At 50.9% G+C, this 17,442-nt stretch overlaps 1 protein-coding gene across 1 annotated transcript in view; it reads left to right on the plus strand.

The window, feature by feature from the left end:
- The first annotated feature begins 1,308 nt into the window (after positions 1 to 1,308).
- The window catches only part of CEP112 (centrosomal protein 112), a 156,082-nt gene continuing 139,948 nt past the window's right edge, over positions 1,309 to 17,442 (plus strand). The window contains exons 1-3 of the mRNA XM_089663744.1: positions 1,309 to 1,409; positions 10,151 to 10,341; positions 12,133 to 12,296. Coding sequence (XP_089519870.1) covers positions 1,310 to 1,409; positions 10,151 to 10,341; positions 12,133 to 12,296 — 455 coding nt within the window. The 5' untranslated portion in view covers position 1,309. The remainder of the gene's footprint in view (positions 1,410 to 10,150; positions 10,342 to 12,132; positions 12,297 to 17,442) is intronic.

The raw sequence follows: 17,442 nt of genomic DNA on the forward strand, positions 1-17,442 counted from the left end.
ACTCCACCATTCCAGCATTCCACACTCCACCATTCCAGCATTCCGCACTCTACCATTCCAGCATTCCACACTCCTCCATTCCGCACTCCACCATTCCAGCATTCCACACTCCACCATTCCAGCATTCCACCATTCCACACTCCAGCATTCCGCACTCCACCATTCCAGCATTCCACACTCCACCATTCCACCATTCCAGCATTCCACCATTCCACACTCCAGCATTCCACACTCCAGCATTCCACCATTCCACACTCCAGCATTCCACCATTCCACACTCCAGCATTCCACCATTCCACCATTCCACACTCCACACTCCACCATTCCACACTCCACCATTCCACACTCCAGCATTCCACCATTCCACACTCCACCATTCCACACTCCACCATTCCACACTCCACCATTCCACACTCCACCATTCCACACTCCAGCATTCCACCATTCCACACTCCAGCATTCCACCATTCCACACTCCACCATTCCACACTCCAGCATTCCACCATTCCACACTCCACACTCCAGCATTCCACACTCCAGCATTCCACCATTCCACACTCCACACTCCAGCATTCCACACTCCAGCATTCCACCATTCCAGCATTCCACCATTCCACACTCCACACTCCACCATTCCACAGTCCACCATTCCACACTCCACCGTTCCACCATTCCACACTCCAGCATTCCGCACTCCACCATTCCAGCATTCCACACTCCACCATTCCACACTCCAGTATTCCACCATTCCACACTCCAGCACTCCACCATTCCACACTCCAGCATTCCACACTCCAGCATTCCACCATTCCACACTCCACCATTCCACACTCCACCATTCCACACTCCACCATTCCACACTCCACACTCCAGCATTCCACACTCCAGCATTCAACACTCCAGCATTCCACCATTCCACACTCCACACTCCACCATTCCACACTCCACCATTCCACACTCCAGCACTCCACCATTCCACACTCCACCATTCCACACTCCACCGTTCCACCATTCCACACTCCACCATTCCACACTCCACCATTCCACACTCCACCCTCCACCATTCCACACTCCACCCTCCACCATTCCACACTCCACCGTTCCACCATTCCAAACTCCAGCATTCCACACTCCAGCATTCCACACTCCAGCATTCCACACTCCACCATTCCACACTCCAGCATTCCACACTCCACCATTCCACACTCCAGCACTCCACCATTCCACACATTGTTGGGATATGTCTATATATATATATTTCTCTGGTCACATGACTGAGTGCCCTTTGTGTCCCGCCCTCCAGGGGGAGATGACCAATCAGGAGGATGCGTGGGAGAGCCTGGACGCAGAGTTTGACCATTACCTGGTGGATATGAAGCCCTTTGTGTTAAAGCGCCCCCGGAGGATGGGTAAGGGTATCTGTCATTGCAGAGTGATATCACATGACCCACTGCTGACTCCGCCTCCATGATGTGTTTTCAGCACTGTTATTGTTGTCACCCAATCATCACGTCTCATGGGATTGCATACATGTCATTGTTTCTGATATGTGCAGCTTTCATGGAATGTCCCCTGTGTTCAGGCACTTCCTGCTGCAGGGTGACAACGCTCTGCCCCTATCTACTGAGTTGTCACCCTGTCATATGGACTTCCAGTGGAGACAACATACATGGTCCTCTGTTGTCACCATCAGGAGACCCTCCATGGGAAATGTCAGGCCGCCATTGCTGGGGTGTATGGAGACAGGAAGTGGCTGCACAGAGGCTGCAGGGGATCAGCAGCACCGCACTCTCCTGCATGGCCCTGCCACTGATAAGGTGCAGCTACTAGCAGAGGCACTTGTGTGACCTGAGCCTAGAACTGAACTCCAGGTACATGGGGGAGGGGGAATCCACCTAAAGAGCCAATCAGGTCATGTGCTGATAGGAGGAGAGAGCAGAGTGATCGGGTGATCAGCTCATCACTGTGCTACTTCCAGCCACATGGGGGTAGGGGGGGCAAGATCTGTAAGTGAAAGTGAAACTGCAGCAGAAAAAAAAAACAGGTTTCCTGCCCTGCAGACAGGGCTGTACAGTGTGGCAGAGCTGTGTAAATGTCAGGACTGGATGGACTGCTTGTGTACCCAAATACAGTGAGAGGTCGCCCTGTCCTGGGCAGGAATGCTGCTGACCCTTGAACCCTGGTAGTGGGAGTGGCATGATACAGGGGGCACCATTCCATAGGGACAGGCAGGCGGCCTCATAGTGATCCCACCCCCGAGGATTCTGACATCATCAGTGACAGGATCACTAGAGGCAGATAACTAATCCATCTGTCCCGCCATTAGAACCCCGACACCTGAATATCTCATCCTGGGAAATGTTCTGTCCGTCCCGCCATTAGAACCCCGACACCTGAATATCTCATCCTGGGAAATGTGCTGTCCGTCCCGCCATTAGAACCCCGACACCTGAATATCTCATCCTGGGAAATGTTCTGTCCGTCCCGCCATTAGAACCCCGACACCTGAATATCTCATCCTGGGAAATGTTCTGTCCGTCCCGCCATTAGAACCCCGACACCTGAATATCTCATCCTGGGAAATGTGCCGTCTGTCCCGCCATTAGAACCCCGACACCTGAATATCTCATCCTGGGAAATGTGCCGTCTGTCCCGCCATTAGAACCCCCGGAACCTGAATATCTCATCCTGGGAAATGTGCCGTCTGTCCCGCCAATAGAACCCCCGGAACCTGAATATCTCATCCTGGGAAATGTGCCGTCTGTCCCGCCATTAGAACCCTGGAACCTGAATACCTCATCCTGGGAAATGTGCTGCCCGTCCCGCCATTAGAACCCCGGAACCTGAATATCTCATCCTGGGAAATGTGCTGCCCATCCCGCCATTAGAACCCCGACACCTGAATATCTCATCCTGGGAAATGTGCTGCCCGTCCCGCCATTAGAACCCCGGCAACGGAATATCTCATCCTGGGAAATGTGCCGTCTGTCCCGCCATTAGAACCCCGACACCTGAATATCTCATCCTGGGAAATGTGCCGTCTGTCCACCATTAGAACCCCGGAACCTGAATATCTCATCCTGGGAAATGTTCTGCCTGTCCTGCCATTAGAACCCCAGAACCTGACTATCTCATCCTGGGAAATGTGCCGTCTGTCCCGCCATTAGAACCCCGACACCTGACTATCTCATCCTGGGAAATGTGCTGTCCGTCCCGCCATTAGAACCCAGACACCTGAATATCTCATCCTGGGAATTGTGCTGTCCGTCCCGCCATTAGAACCCCGGAACCTGAATATCTCATCCTGGGAAATGTGCCGACTGTCCCGCCATTAGAACCCAGACACCTGAATATCTCATCCTGGGAAATGTGCTGTCCGTCCCGCCATTAGAACCCCGGAACCTGAATATCTCATCCTGGGAAATGTGCTGTCCGTCCGGCCATTAGAACCCCGACACCTGAATATCTCATCCTGGGAAATGTGCTGTCCGTCCCGCCATTAGAACCCAGACACCTGAATATCTCATCCTGGGAAATGTGCCGTCTGTCCCGCCATTAGAACCCCGACACCTGAATATCTCATCCTGGGAAATGTGCCGTCTGTCCACCATTAGAACCCCGGAACCTGAATATCTCATCCTGGGAAATGTGCCGTCTGTCCCGCCATTAGAACCCCGGCAACGGAATATCTCATCCTGGGAAATGTGCCGTCTGTCCCGCCATTAGAACCCCGACACCTGAATATCTCATCCTGGGAAATGTGCCGTCTGTCCACCATTAGAACCCCGGAACCTGAATATCTCATCCTGGGAAATGTTCTGCCTGTCCTGCCATTAGAACCCCAGAACCTGACTATCTCATCCTGGGAAATGTGCCGTCTGTCCCGCCATTAGAACCCCGACACCTGAATATCTCATCCTGGGAAATGTGCTGTCCGTCCCGCCATTAGAACCCCGACACCTGAATATCTCATCCTGGGAAATGTGCTGGCCGTCCCGCCATTAGAACCCTGGAACCTGAATACCTCATCCTGGGAAATGTGCCGTCTGTCCCGCCATTAGAACCCCGGAACCTGAATATCTCATCCTGGGAAATGTGCTGTCCGTCCCGCCATTAGAACCCAGACACCTGAATATCTCATCCTGGGAATTGTGCTGTCCGTCCCGCCATTAGAACCCCGGAACCTGAATATCTCATCCTGGGAAATGTGCTGTCCGTCCCGCCATTAGAACCCAGACACCTGAATATCTCATCCTGGGAATTGTGCTGTCCGTCCCGCCATTAGAACCCCGGAACCTGAATATCTCATCCTGGGAAATGTGCTGTCCGTCCCGCCATTAGAACCCCGGAACCTGAATATCTCATCCTGGGAAATGTGCTGTCCGTCCGGCCATTAGAACCCCGACACCTGAATATCTCATCCTGGGAAATGTGCTGTCCGTCCAGCCATTAGAACCCCGACACCTGAATATCTCATCCTGGGAAATGTGCCGTCTGTCCCGCCATTAGAACCCCGACACCTGAATATCTCATCCTGGGAAATGTGCTGTTTGTCCCGCCATTAGAACCCCGACACCTGAATATCTCATCCTGGGAAATGTGCCGTCTGTCCACCATTAGAACCCCGGAACCTGAATATCTCATCCTGGGAAATGTGCCGTCTGTCCCGCCATTAGAACCCCGACACCTGAATATCTCATCCTGGGAAATGTGCCGTCTGTCCACCATTAGAACCCCGGCAACGGAATATCTCATCCTGGGAAATGTGCCGTCTGTCCCGCCATTAGAACCCCGACACCTGAATATCTCATCCTGGGAAATGTTCTGCCTGTCCTGCCATTAGAACCCCAGAACCTGACTATCTCATCCTGGGAAATGTGCCGTCTGTCCCGCCATTTGAACCCCGACACCTGAATATCTCATCCTGGGAAATGTGCCGTCTGTCCCGCCATTAGAACCCCGGAACCTGAATACCTCATCCTGGGAAATGTGCCGTCTGTTCCGCCATTAGAACCCCGGAACCTGAATATCTCATCCTGGGAAATGTGCTGTCGGTCCCGCCATTAGAACCCAGACACCTGAATATCTCATCCTGGGAAATGTGCTGTCCGTCCCGCCATTAGAACCCCGGAACCTGAATATCTCATCCTGGGAAATGTGCTGTCTGTCTCGCCATTAGAACCCCGACACCTGAATATCTCATCCTGGGAAATGTTCTGTCCGTCCCGCCATTAGAACCCCGACACCTGAATATCTCATCCTGGGAAATGTGCCGTCTGTCCCGCCATTAGAACCCTGGAACCTGAATATCTCATCCTGGGAAATGTTCTGTCTGTCCTGCCATTAGAACCCCAGAACCTGACTATCTCATCCTGGCAAATGTGCCGTCTGTCCCGCCATTTGAACCCCGACACCTGAATATCTCATCCTGGGAAATGTGCCATCTGTCCCGCCATTAGAACCCCGGAACCTGAATATCTCATCCTGGGAAATGTGCCATCTGTCCCGCCATTAGAACCCCGGAACCTGAATATCTCATCCTGGGAAATGTGCCGTCTGTCCCACCATTAGAACCCCGGAACCTGAATATCTCATCCTGGGAAATGTGCTGTCGGTCCCGCCATTAGAACCCCGGAACCTGAATATCTCATCCTGGGAAATGTGCTGTCCGTCCGGCCATTAGAACCCCGACACCTGAATATCTCATCCTGGGAAATGTGCTGTCCGTCCCGCCATTAGAACCCCGACACCTAAATATCTTATCCTGGGAATTGTGCTGTCCGTCCCGCCATTAGAACCCCGGAACCTGAATATCTCATCCTGGGAAATGTGCCGTCTGTCCCACCATTAGAACCCCGGAACCTGAATATCTCATCCTGGGAAATGTGCTGTCGGTCCCGCCATTAGAACCCAGACACCTGAATATCTCATCCTGGGAAATGTGCTGTCCGTCCCGCCATTAGAACCCCGGAACCTGAATATCTCATCCTGGGAAATGTGCTGTCCGTCCGGCCATTAGAACCCCGACACCTGAATATCTCATCCTGGGAAATGTGCTGTCCGTCCAGCCATTAGAACCCCGACACCTGAATATCTCATCCTGGGAAATGTGCCATCTGTCCCGCCATTAGAACCCCGACACCTGAATATCTCATCCTGGGAAATGTGCTGTCTGTCCCGCCATTAGAACCCCGACACCTGAATATCTCATCCTGGGAAATGTGCCGTCTGTCCACCATTAGAACCCCGGAACCTGAATATCTCATCCTGGGAAATGTGCCGTCTGTCCCGCCATTAGAACCCCGACACCTGAATATCTCATCCTGGGAAATGTGCCGTCTGTCCACCATTAGAACCCCGGCAACGGAATATCTCATCCTGGGAAATGTGCCGTCTGTCCCGCCATTAGAACCCCGACACCTGAATATCTCATCCTGGGAAATGTTCTGTCCGTCCCGCCATTAGAACCCCGACACCTGAATATCTCATCCTGGGAAATGTGCTGTCCGTCCCGCCATTAGAACCCCGACACCTGACTATCTCATCCTGGGAAATGTTCTGTCTGTCCTGCCATTAGAACCCCAGAACCTGAATATCTCATCCTGGGAAATGTGCCGTCTGTCCCGCCATTAGAACCCTGGAACCTGAATATCTCATCCTGGGAAATGTTCTGTCTGTCCTGCCATTAGAACCCCAGAACCTGACTATCTCATCCTGGCAAATGTGCCGTCTGTCCCCCCATTAGAACCCCGACACCTGACTATCTCATCCTGGGAAATGTGCCGTCTGTCCCGCCATTTGAACCCCGACACCTGAATATCTCATCCTGGGAAATGTGCCGTCTGTCCCGCCATTAGAACCCCGGAACCTGAATATCTCATCCTGGGAAATGTGCCATCTGTCCCGCCATTAGAACCCCGGAACCTGAATATCTCATCCTGGGAAATGTGCCGTCTGTCCCACCATTAGAACCCCGGAACCTGAATATCTCATCCTGGGAAATGTGCTGTCGGTCCCGCCATTAGAACCCAGACACCTGAATATCTCATCCTGGGAAATGTGCTGTCCATCCCGCCATTAGAACCCCGGAACCTGAATATCTCATCCTGGGAAATGTGCTGTCCGTCCCGCCATTAGAACCCAGACACCTGAATATCTCATCCTGGGAAATGTGCTGTCCGTCCCGCCATTAGAACCCCGGAACCTGAATATCTCATCCTGGGAAATGTGCTGTCCTTCCGGCCATTAGAACCCCGACACCTGAATATCTCATCCTGGGAAATGTGCTGTCCGTCCCGCCATTAGAACCCCGACACCTGAATATCTCATCCTGGGAATTGTGCTGTCCGTCCCGCCATTAGAACCCCGGAACCTGAATATCTCATCCTGGGAAATGTGCCGTCTGTCCCACCATTAGAACCCCGGAACCTGAATATCTCATCCTGGGAAATGTGCTGTCCATCCCGCCATTAGAACCCAGACACCTGAATATCTCATCCTGGGAAATGTGCTGTCCGTCCTGCCATTAGAACCCCGGAACCTGAATATCTCATCCTGGGAAATGTGCTGTCCGTCCCGCCATTAGAACCCCGACACCTGAATATCTCATCCTGGGAAATGTGCCGTCTGTCCCGCCATTAGAACCCCGACACCTGAATATCTCATCCTGGGAAATGTGCTGTCCGTCCCGCCATTAGAACCCCGACACCTGAATATCTCATCCTGGGAAATGTGCTGTCCGTCCCGCCATTAGAACCCCGACACCTGAATATCTCATGCTGGGAAATGTGCCGTCTGTCCCGCCATTAGAACCCCGACACCTGAATATCTCATCCTGGGAAATGTGCTGTCTGTCACAGTAGTTCTGTTACCTATTTTCTGCCATGATGATGTCTGCCAGCAGATGGCAGTCTATGCTCAGTTAATAGATGTTTTGTCCCAGTAGTAGTCTTGCTATAGGAACAGTGACCTCAAATAAGTAATATAGAAATCTGCGGTATAAATTCAGTAAAGAGATGGCCATCCTCTGGTAACACATGGCACTGAAGGGGGGCCAGTCTGGCTTGTGATGTAGTGCCAGATTCTGACTCTCTAGCTCACCAAGGTCTTGTGGCTGTGGGGTCATCATTGTGATGGAGGACGTCCAGTGCTGTGACCTATGGGAAGGTTGGGTGGAGGATGGTGGGGGCATCTCTGTGATGGAGGACTTCCAGTTCTGTGACCTATGGGATGGTTGGGTAAAGGATGGTGGGGGCATCTCTCTGATGGAGGACGTCCAGTGCTGTGACCTATGAGAAGGTTGGGTGGAGGATGGTGGGGGCATCATTGTGATAGAGGACGTCCAGTGCTGTGACCTATGGGAAGGTTGGGTGGAGGATGGTGGGGACATCATTGTGATGGAGGACTTCCAGTGCTGTGACCTATGGGATGGTTGGGTAAAGGATGGTGGGGGCATCTCTCTGATGGAGGACGTCCAGTGCTGTGACCTATGAGAAGGTTGGGTGGAGGATGGTGGGGGCATCATTGTGATAGAGGACGTCCAGTGCTGTGACCTATGGGAAGGTTGGGTGGAGGATGGTGGGGGCATCATTGTGATAGAGGACGTCCAGTGCTGTGACCTATGGGAAGGTTGGGTGGAGGATGGTGGGGGCATCATTGTGATAGAGGACGTCCAGTGCTGTGAGCTAAGGGAAGGTTGGGTGGAGGATGGTGGGAGCATCTCTGTGATGGAGGACTTCCAGTTCTGTGACCTAAGGGAAGGTTGGGTAAAGGATGGTGGGGACATCATTGTGATAGAGGACGTCCAGTGCTGTGAGCTAAGGGAAGGTTGGGTAAAGGATGGTGGGGGCATCTCTCTGATGGAGGACGTCCAGTGCTGTGACCTATGGGAAGGTTGGGTAAAGGATGGTGGGGGCATCTCTCTGATGGAGGACGTCCAGTGCTGTGACATATGGGAAGGTTGGGTGGAGGATGGTGGGGGCATCATTGTGATGGAGGACGTCCAGTGCTGTGACCTATGAGAAGGTTGGGTGGAGGATGGTGGGGGCATCATTGTGATAGAGGACGTCCAGTGCTGTGACCTATGGGAAGGTTGGGTGGAGGATGGTGGGGACATCATTGTGATGGAGGACTTCCAGTGCTGTGACCTATGGGATGGTTGGGTAAAGGATGGTGGGGGCATCTCTCTGATGGAGGACGTCCAGTGCTGTGACACATGGGAAGGTTGGGTGGAGGATGGTGGGGGCATCATTGTGATGGAGGACGTCCAGTGCTGTGACCTATGGGAAGGTTGGGTGGAGGATGGTGGGGGCATCATTGTGATAGAGGACGTCCAGTGCTGTGAGCTAAGGGAAGGTTGGGTGGAGGATGGTGGGAGCATCTCTGTGATGGAGGACTTCCAGTTCTGTGACCTAAGGGAAGGTTGGGTGGAAGATGGTGGGGGCATCTCTGTGATGGGGGACTTCCAGTTCTGTGACCAATGGGAAGGTTGGGTGGAGGATCATGGGGACATCATTGTGATGGAGGACTTCCAGTGCTCTGACCTATGGGAAGGTTGGGTGGAGGATGGTGGGGGCATCTCTCTGATGGAGGACTTCCAGTGCTCTGACCTATGGGAAGGTTGGCTGAAGGATGGTGGGGACGTCATTGTGATGGAGGACTTCCAGTGCTCTGACCTATGGGAAGGTTGGGTGGAGGATGGTGGGGGCATCTCTCTGATGGAGGACTTCCAGTGCTCTGACCTATGGGAAGGTTGGCTGAAGGATGGTGGGGACGTCATTGTGATGGAGGACTTCCAGTGCTCTGACCTATGGGAAGGTTGGCTGAAGGATGGTGGGGACGTCATTGTGATGGAGGACTTCCAGTGCTCTGACCTATGGGAAGGTTGGCTGGAGGATGGTGGGGACATCGCTGTGATGGGGGACTTGTTAATGTCACTCTCTCATTATAAGTTCCATGGGACCTCAGCTGGAGAAGTTTTATCGATGGATTTTTTCTGATATTTGAAAACAAAATTCAGAGCAATCTATGAAACACTGATGGGGAAGGTACAGCCTGGCCTGGAATGTATTAGATTGTTGTGTGAATACGTGTGTTGAAAGACTCCTAATCCCTGGAGGAGTCCTCAGTAATGATTCTTTCTGTTCTTCAGAGCGCCAGCGATGTGCCTTGTGGATCAAGAAGCTGTGTGACCCCTCCGGGGCAGGAACAGGGATTGCTGGCAGGAAGAACAGGAACCTGTATGCCAAACTTCTCCTCCACATGCTAAAACGGGGTGAACTGGAGGGGCCCTTCACTAGTCAGCCAGAGGATGGCACCCTGAAACCTCTGCCCACCTACATGGTAAGTCACTCTGATCGTACATGGTATGTCACCCTCACAAAACCCCTGAACGTATGTTGTATGCCTGAGACCTCCACCTACCTACATGGAATGTCACACGGAGACCTCTGCCCACCTACAGTACTGTGCAAAAATTTTAGGCAGGTGTGGTGCTAATGCTGTAAATGAATGCTTTTAGAAATCGAAGTGTTAACAGTTTATTTTTTTTATCAATTAACAAAATGGAGTAAATGAAGAGACGAGAAATCCAAATCCCATCAATATTTGGTGTGATTCCCCCCCCCCCTTCTCCTTTGCCTCTTCTAGGTAGACTTGCACCCAGTGAAGGAAGTCGGCAGGTAGGTTGTTCTCTGTCCATCTTGGAGAACTAATACCAGATCTTCTATGGATGTCGGCCGCCTCCAATCCTTCTGTCCCTTCATGTCATCCCAGACAGACTCCATGATGGTGAGATCAGGGCTCTGTGGGGGCCAAACCATCACTTCCAGGATTCCTTGTTCTTTACATTGAAGATAGTTCTTAATGACATTGGCTGGATGTTTGGGGTGGTTGTCCTGCTGCAGGATACATTTGGGGCCAATCACACACCTCCCTGATGGCATGGCATGATGGAGAAATATCTGCCTGTATCTCTCAACATTGAGGACACCACTGATCCTGACCAAATCCCCAACTCCATTTGCAGAATTGTAGCCCCATACTTGCAAGGAACCTCCAACATGCTTCACAGTTGGCTGCAGACACTCATTGTACCGATCTCCAGCCCTTCCCTTAAAAATAACTGCCTCCTGCTGCAGGCAAATATATTACATTTTGACATAATTCCAGAGCACCTGCTGCCATTTTTCTGCCTCGCAGTTCCTATGTTTTCCTGCATATGATGTGGAAACAAGGCTAACTGACTCATCTATGCTGGAAAACATATGAAATGGGGTGCAGAACAATGGCAGCAGAATATTCCCACATCCACAGAAGATCTGGGCTTAGTTCTGCAAGATGTACATAGTACAACCTACCTGCCGACTTCCTTCACTGGGTGCAAGTCTACCTAGAAGAAGACAAAGGGGGGGGACACCAAATATTGTTTGGATTTGGATTTCTCTACTCATTTACTTTCCATTTTCTTCATTGATAAAAATAAACTTTTAACACTTTGATTTCTGAAAGCATTCTTTATTTACAGCATTTTCCCCACCCTGCCTAAAACGTTTGCAAAATACTCTACATGGTATTTCCACCCTAAGAATTCTGCCCCCAAGTGTCCCCTCACTTCCTGCTCTGGTGACAACTGTAACATTTTATTTATTACCAGGACAAATATTGGGGTGACTCTGCCCATCGAAGACAGAAATAAAAACCTGATGTCATTCCATGCAGGGCATCAGCTGTGAGAACATAGAATCCTGCTGGCCAGTAGTGAAGTGATCACACATGAATCAGCTCACTGCTCTTCTCATACCATAGATCCCCATTTTATTCCTGAGATAGAATTTCCAGAATCCTGGACACCGTCCACTACAATGGACCTCTTGTATGTGGTGCTATACTGCCCACACGTCTGTAGGAATGCAGGGGATGCCACATTTCACCTATCACAGCACTGGGACTGCTCATGTGATTGTACCTGGCAGACCTCCCACTTAGCTGTCAGTTGGTGGTTGCTGTCTGCAGAGAAGACTCCTTCTGACTCCCTGTATAATGTACAGAGCTGTGCAGACTGCCGGTGATCTGTAATCCTCTATAATAATAATAATGAAGTGTGATCTGTCTGATGGGTGTCTCTCTCCACAGTCCATCTACTTCGATGATCCCATTTCTGCCCGTCTCCCCGGCGCTGGCTCTGGGGGATTACCGGACTGGGTCCTGGGAGAACTGGAGGTTAGGGGACCGGGATCTGAGGAGGCTATGAAGACGTCATTAAAGAAGGATCCGGTGATCTCCTCCACACCAACCCGGTAAGAAGCAGGCGGAGCCTTTCCTGTGTTATAAATCTACTGAAATCTTGAGCCGCTCCTTTGTTGCCTTGGCCGTGTGTTTTGGGTCATTGTCATGCTGGAACACCCATCCACCACCCATTTTCAATGCCCTGGCTGAGGGAAGAAGGTTCTCACCCAAGATTTGATGGTACATTGCCCCGTCCATCGTCCCTTTGATGCAGTGCAGTTGTCCTGTCCCCTTAGCAGAAAAACACCCCCCAAAGCAGAATGTTTCCACCACCATGTTTCACAGTTGGGATGGTGTTCTTGGGGTTATAGGCAGCATTCCTCCTCCTCCAAACACGGCGAGTTGAGTTGATGCCAAAGAGCTGGATTTTGGTCTCATCTGACATCTTGCATGGTGCACCAGACCTAGGGAGACTGACACTTGTTTTGTGTTTCTTCCATTTGTGAATGATTGCACCAACTGTTGTCACCTTCTCACCAAGCTGCTTGGCCATAGTTTGGTAGCCCAGTCCAGCCTTGTGTAGGTCTACCATCTTGTCCCTGACATCCTTGGACAGCTCTTTGGTCTTTGCCATGGTGGAGAGTTTGGAATCTGATGGTTTGATGGCTCCTGTGGACAGGTGTCTTTTATTCAGGTAACACAATGAGATTAGCAGCACTCCCTTTAAGAGACTGCTTCTAATCTCAGCTTGTTACCTGTATGAGAGACACCTGGGAGCCAGAAATCCTGCTGAATGATAGGGGATCAAATCCTTCTTTCCCTCATGTACATGCAGATCCGTCATCATTTGTTAGACGCATTTCTGCTGAATTTGTTGTTGTATTCTGTCTCTCAGTGTTACACCGAACATTCCATTGTTAGACCGATCATTTCTGTGTGAGGGGCGAACATTCCATTGTTAGACCGATCATTTCTGTGTGAGGGGCGAACATTCCATTGTTAGACCGATCATTTCTGTGTGAGGGGCGAACATTCCATTGTTAGACCGATCATTTCTGTGTGAGGGGCGAACATTCCATTGTTAGACCGATCATTTCTGTGTGAGGGGCGAACATTCCATTGTTAGACCGATCGTTTCTGTGTGAGGGGCGAACATTCCATTGTTAGACCGATCGTTTCTGTGTGAGGGGCGAACATTCCATTGTTAGACCGATCATTTCTGTGTGAGGGGGAACATTCCATTGTTAGACCGATCATTTCTGTGTGAGGGGCGAACATTCCATTGTTAGACTGATCATTTCTGTGTGAGGGGCGAACATTCCATTGTTAGACCGATCATTTCTGTGTGAGGGGCGAACATTCACCATCAGGGGGGAGCAAACACACATTTCCTGCACTGTATATCTATAGAAATCTCAGTGTCCCCAACTATGGAGAGAACGTGACCCGCTCTCTCCTGAGTTCATGAAATAGACATTTTCCTCATCTCTCGGAATACTAGGAAGTTCAAAAGTAAACCTGGTAACAGGTCCCAGTAACGTCCCTCCAAGGACCAATCAGAATCCATCTTATAACGGTCTGACCTCATATTTGTGGATCCTGATTGTTTGCTGGACTTTGCACTTTGTCTCATTTGTCTCATCTCGGAGCCCAATCAGTATTTGCAGACTGGACGTCTCCGGGGTTCTGGAACTCCAGTACGGTATAATGGAGGAGACTACAAAAGGCATTCATATGTAGTGACACCACGCCGGTCCCTCTGTCCCCTCCCATGGCAGACTGTGGTGTCAATTCCACTGACAGGTTCTCTTTAAATTATGGAGGATACTCTGGAATATTCTTTGGGGTGGGGATTTATTTTCTGGGTGTGCTGTTGTATTTGGAAGACCTGTGGAGGTTTTGCGTTAAGTACTATAGGGGGGATTTTGTTTAGAGGTCTCTATATGATGCCCAGCAGACTGTTGGCCTCCTCTGGTGACATTGAAGGGGGGGGGGGGGGAGGGGGGTGTTGTAGGGAAAAAAATTCAGGTGACTTTGTATTGTAGATCCAAAAATGGTTTGTTTAGATGTTCAGAAAACATACAGCCAACAAATCTTGGGGGACCAGACCAGAGCTCCCCGTCTTCAGGGACGTGGTTTCTTTGGACCTTCAGGTCCTGACGTGGAGTCATACGACCATGGGATCATCTGTTTCAGGGATTCTCAACCTCACTGAGACCAGAGCCCAGGAGATTCCTCCAAAACCTTCTATAGGGGGTTAGGGGACACAGCAACAGACTTGGTGGCCCTGTAAGGGATGAGGTTTCTTGAGAGAGCTGGGAACAACTGTGCCAGCAGGGGGCTGCAGGTCTCTCCAGGAGGCTGGGGCTTTACAAGGGTACTGTGCGTGACTGGCGTGCATTGTAGGGAATAGAGGGCACTATGGGACACTGGTGGAGACTTTGGGGGGCTGGAGGCTCTAAATGGGGCTGGGTGTCTCTTGTCGGTGGATGGGGGTTCTAGAGGTGGTTGGAAGACACTGCAGCAGACTTGTTGGCCCTGTAGGGGATGAGGTTTATCAAGGTAGGTGGGGACAACTTTGCAAGAGAGGACTAGAGGTCTCTCTAGGAGGATGGAGGTTTCCAGAGCCACCGTCCATGACAAGAGTGCAGGGACTGGGGGCACTGTGGACACTGATTGAAGCTCTGAATGGAGCTTGGTGTTGGGGGGCACTGCATGGGGCTGGGGACTCTCACTGTGGGAAATTAAAGAACACTGCAGGACACTATGGGAGGTTAGGGCCGCTATGGAAGCTGAGAGGCACTGTGGGACACTGTTAAAGACTATGGGGAGCTGGAGATGCTGAAGCAAGCTAGGGAGCACTGTGAGGGCTTAGCGCTCTCAGGAGACCTGGGAATGCTTTAGGAAGTTGGGGAGAACTGCAGGTCACAATGGGAGGTTAAGCGGCCCTATGGAATCTGAGAGGCACTGTGAGACACTGTTGGAGCCTATGGGGAGCTGGAGACTCTGCAGCAAGATGGGGGGCACTGTGGGAGCTTAGGGCTCTCAGGGGGAATAGAGACACTGTGGGAAGTTGATGAGCACTGAAGGATACTATGGGAGGTTAACTGGCAGTATGGAAGCTGGGAGGTACTGTGGGAGGTTAGGGGATCAGCAGCTGGCTGGAGGCCTGCGGGGAGGGAGGCCGTGGCCTGAAGGTGGACCACAGCCCCGTCTTTGAGAACCACTAATTAAGGACTTCATATCACCTCTAGCCCTTGTCTTCTACCTTTCTGTTCTTTCTCCAAACTTGTATGCTCCTAGCAAATCCACAATTCTTACATGCTGCCCCCCTGGAGCCCCCTATCCTTAATTCCCAGCCACCAGCCTACCACCAGTCAGACATACCCAGCTCACCTTATACTGGGGGTAAGTTCACCTAGACTAGATGGGTGGACACTGAGGCAGATGTTGGGTGTATTGTGACCCCCTATGTCCTGCCATCTCCATGACCAGCTGGGGATGGTCACCCCACAAGATCCGGAAGCGGTCCTCACAGCCACACAAGAAGGATGGCGGGGACTGCTGGGATTCGTAGTTCCTCAGGCACTGGAGGCCTCCATGGCCCTTGTTGGAGGAGCGCCCATGATGCCAGTCACAGACTTCAGCTACAAAAACTCTATCAAAGTACGACAAAGTCTTTAAAGAGTCCCCCACCCTCCTCCAGAGCGGTATCGTTTATAATATGTGACATGTGTATGTTTTTGTAGTGAATAATTTATTGCTGCTCGGAGACGAAGTTTATCGCTGTCTCATAAATTGTTCAGCCACTTCAAGTCATCCTTTGAAAAATCCCTTTGATGTTAAAAGATGCTTTTCCCCTCGTCTTCCCCCATCCCCCGCTCGCTGTGTTTCTTTTTCTGATCACTCTGTAAAATGACTTTCTATTTATCGCATTTTATGCTTTATTTGTGCGCTAACTCCGAACATGTTCCACCAAGATGGCGGATTTCCCGCAACGCGGGCTTTCCTGAGAACAACCACTTTAGGAAGAGGGCGTCAGTTATATACCGTATACCGTGATAGTCACTTCTACATTGTTGTGGTCACTTCTTTACTATTATCACTTTTATACCTTTATCATCCCTTCCATTATTGTCCCTTCCACGCCATTATTGTCCCTTCCACGCCATTATTGTCCCTTCCATGCCATTATTGTCCCTTCCACGCCATTATTGTCCCTTCCATACCATTATTGTCCCTTCCACGCCATTATTGTCCCTTCCACGCCATTATTGTCCCTTCCACGCCATTATTGTCCCTCCCACGCCATTATTGTCCCTCCCACGCCATTATTGTCCCTCCCACGCCATTATTGTCCCTTCCACGCCATTATTGTCCCTTCCACGCCATTATTGTCCCTTCCACACCATTATTGTCCCTTCCACGCCATTATTGTCCCTTCCACACCATTATTGTCCCTTCCACACCATTATTGTCCCTTCTATACCATTATTGTCCCTTCCACGCCATTATTGTCCCTTCCACGCCATTATTGTCCCTTCCACGCCATTATTGTCCCTCCCACGCCATTATTGTCCCTCCCACGCCATTATTGTCCCTTCCACGCCATTATTGTCCCTTCCACGCCATTATTGTCCCTTCCACACCATTATTGTCCCTTCCACGCCATTATTGTCCCTTCCACGCCATTATTGTCCCTTCCACGCCATTATTGTCCCTTCCACGCCATTATTGTCCCTTCCACGCCATTATTGTCCCTTCTATAAAATTATTGTCCCTTCCACGCCATTATTGTCCCTTCCACGCCATTATTGTCCCTTCTATACAATTATTGTCCCTTCCACGCCATTATTGTCCCTTCCACACCATTATTGTCCCTTCCACGCCATTATTGTCCCCTCCACGCCATTATTGTCCCCTCCACGCCATTATTGTCCCCTCCACGCCATTATTGTCCCCTTCACGCCATTATTGTCCCTTCCACGCCATTATTGTCCCTTCCACGCCATTATTGTCCCTTCCACGCCATTATTGTCCCTTCCACGCCATTATTGTCCCTTCCACGCCATTATTGTCCCTTCCACACCATTATTGTCCCTTCCACACCATTATTGTCCCTTCTATACAATTATTGTCCCTTCCACGCCATTATTGTCCCTTCCATGCCATTATTGTCCCTTCCACGCCATTATTGTCCCTTCCACGCCATTATTG

This window comes from Staurois parvus, unplaced genomic scaffold, assembly GCF_062004578.1.
Source record: "Staurois parvus isolate SC_StPar_1 unplaced genomic scaffold, SC_StPar_1.0 ptg001759l, whole genome shotgun sequence".
Classification (NCBI taxonomy): Eukaryota; Metazoa; Chordata; class Amphibia; order Anura; family Ranidae; genus Staurois; species Staurois parvus.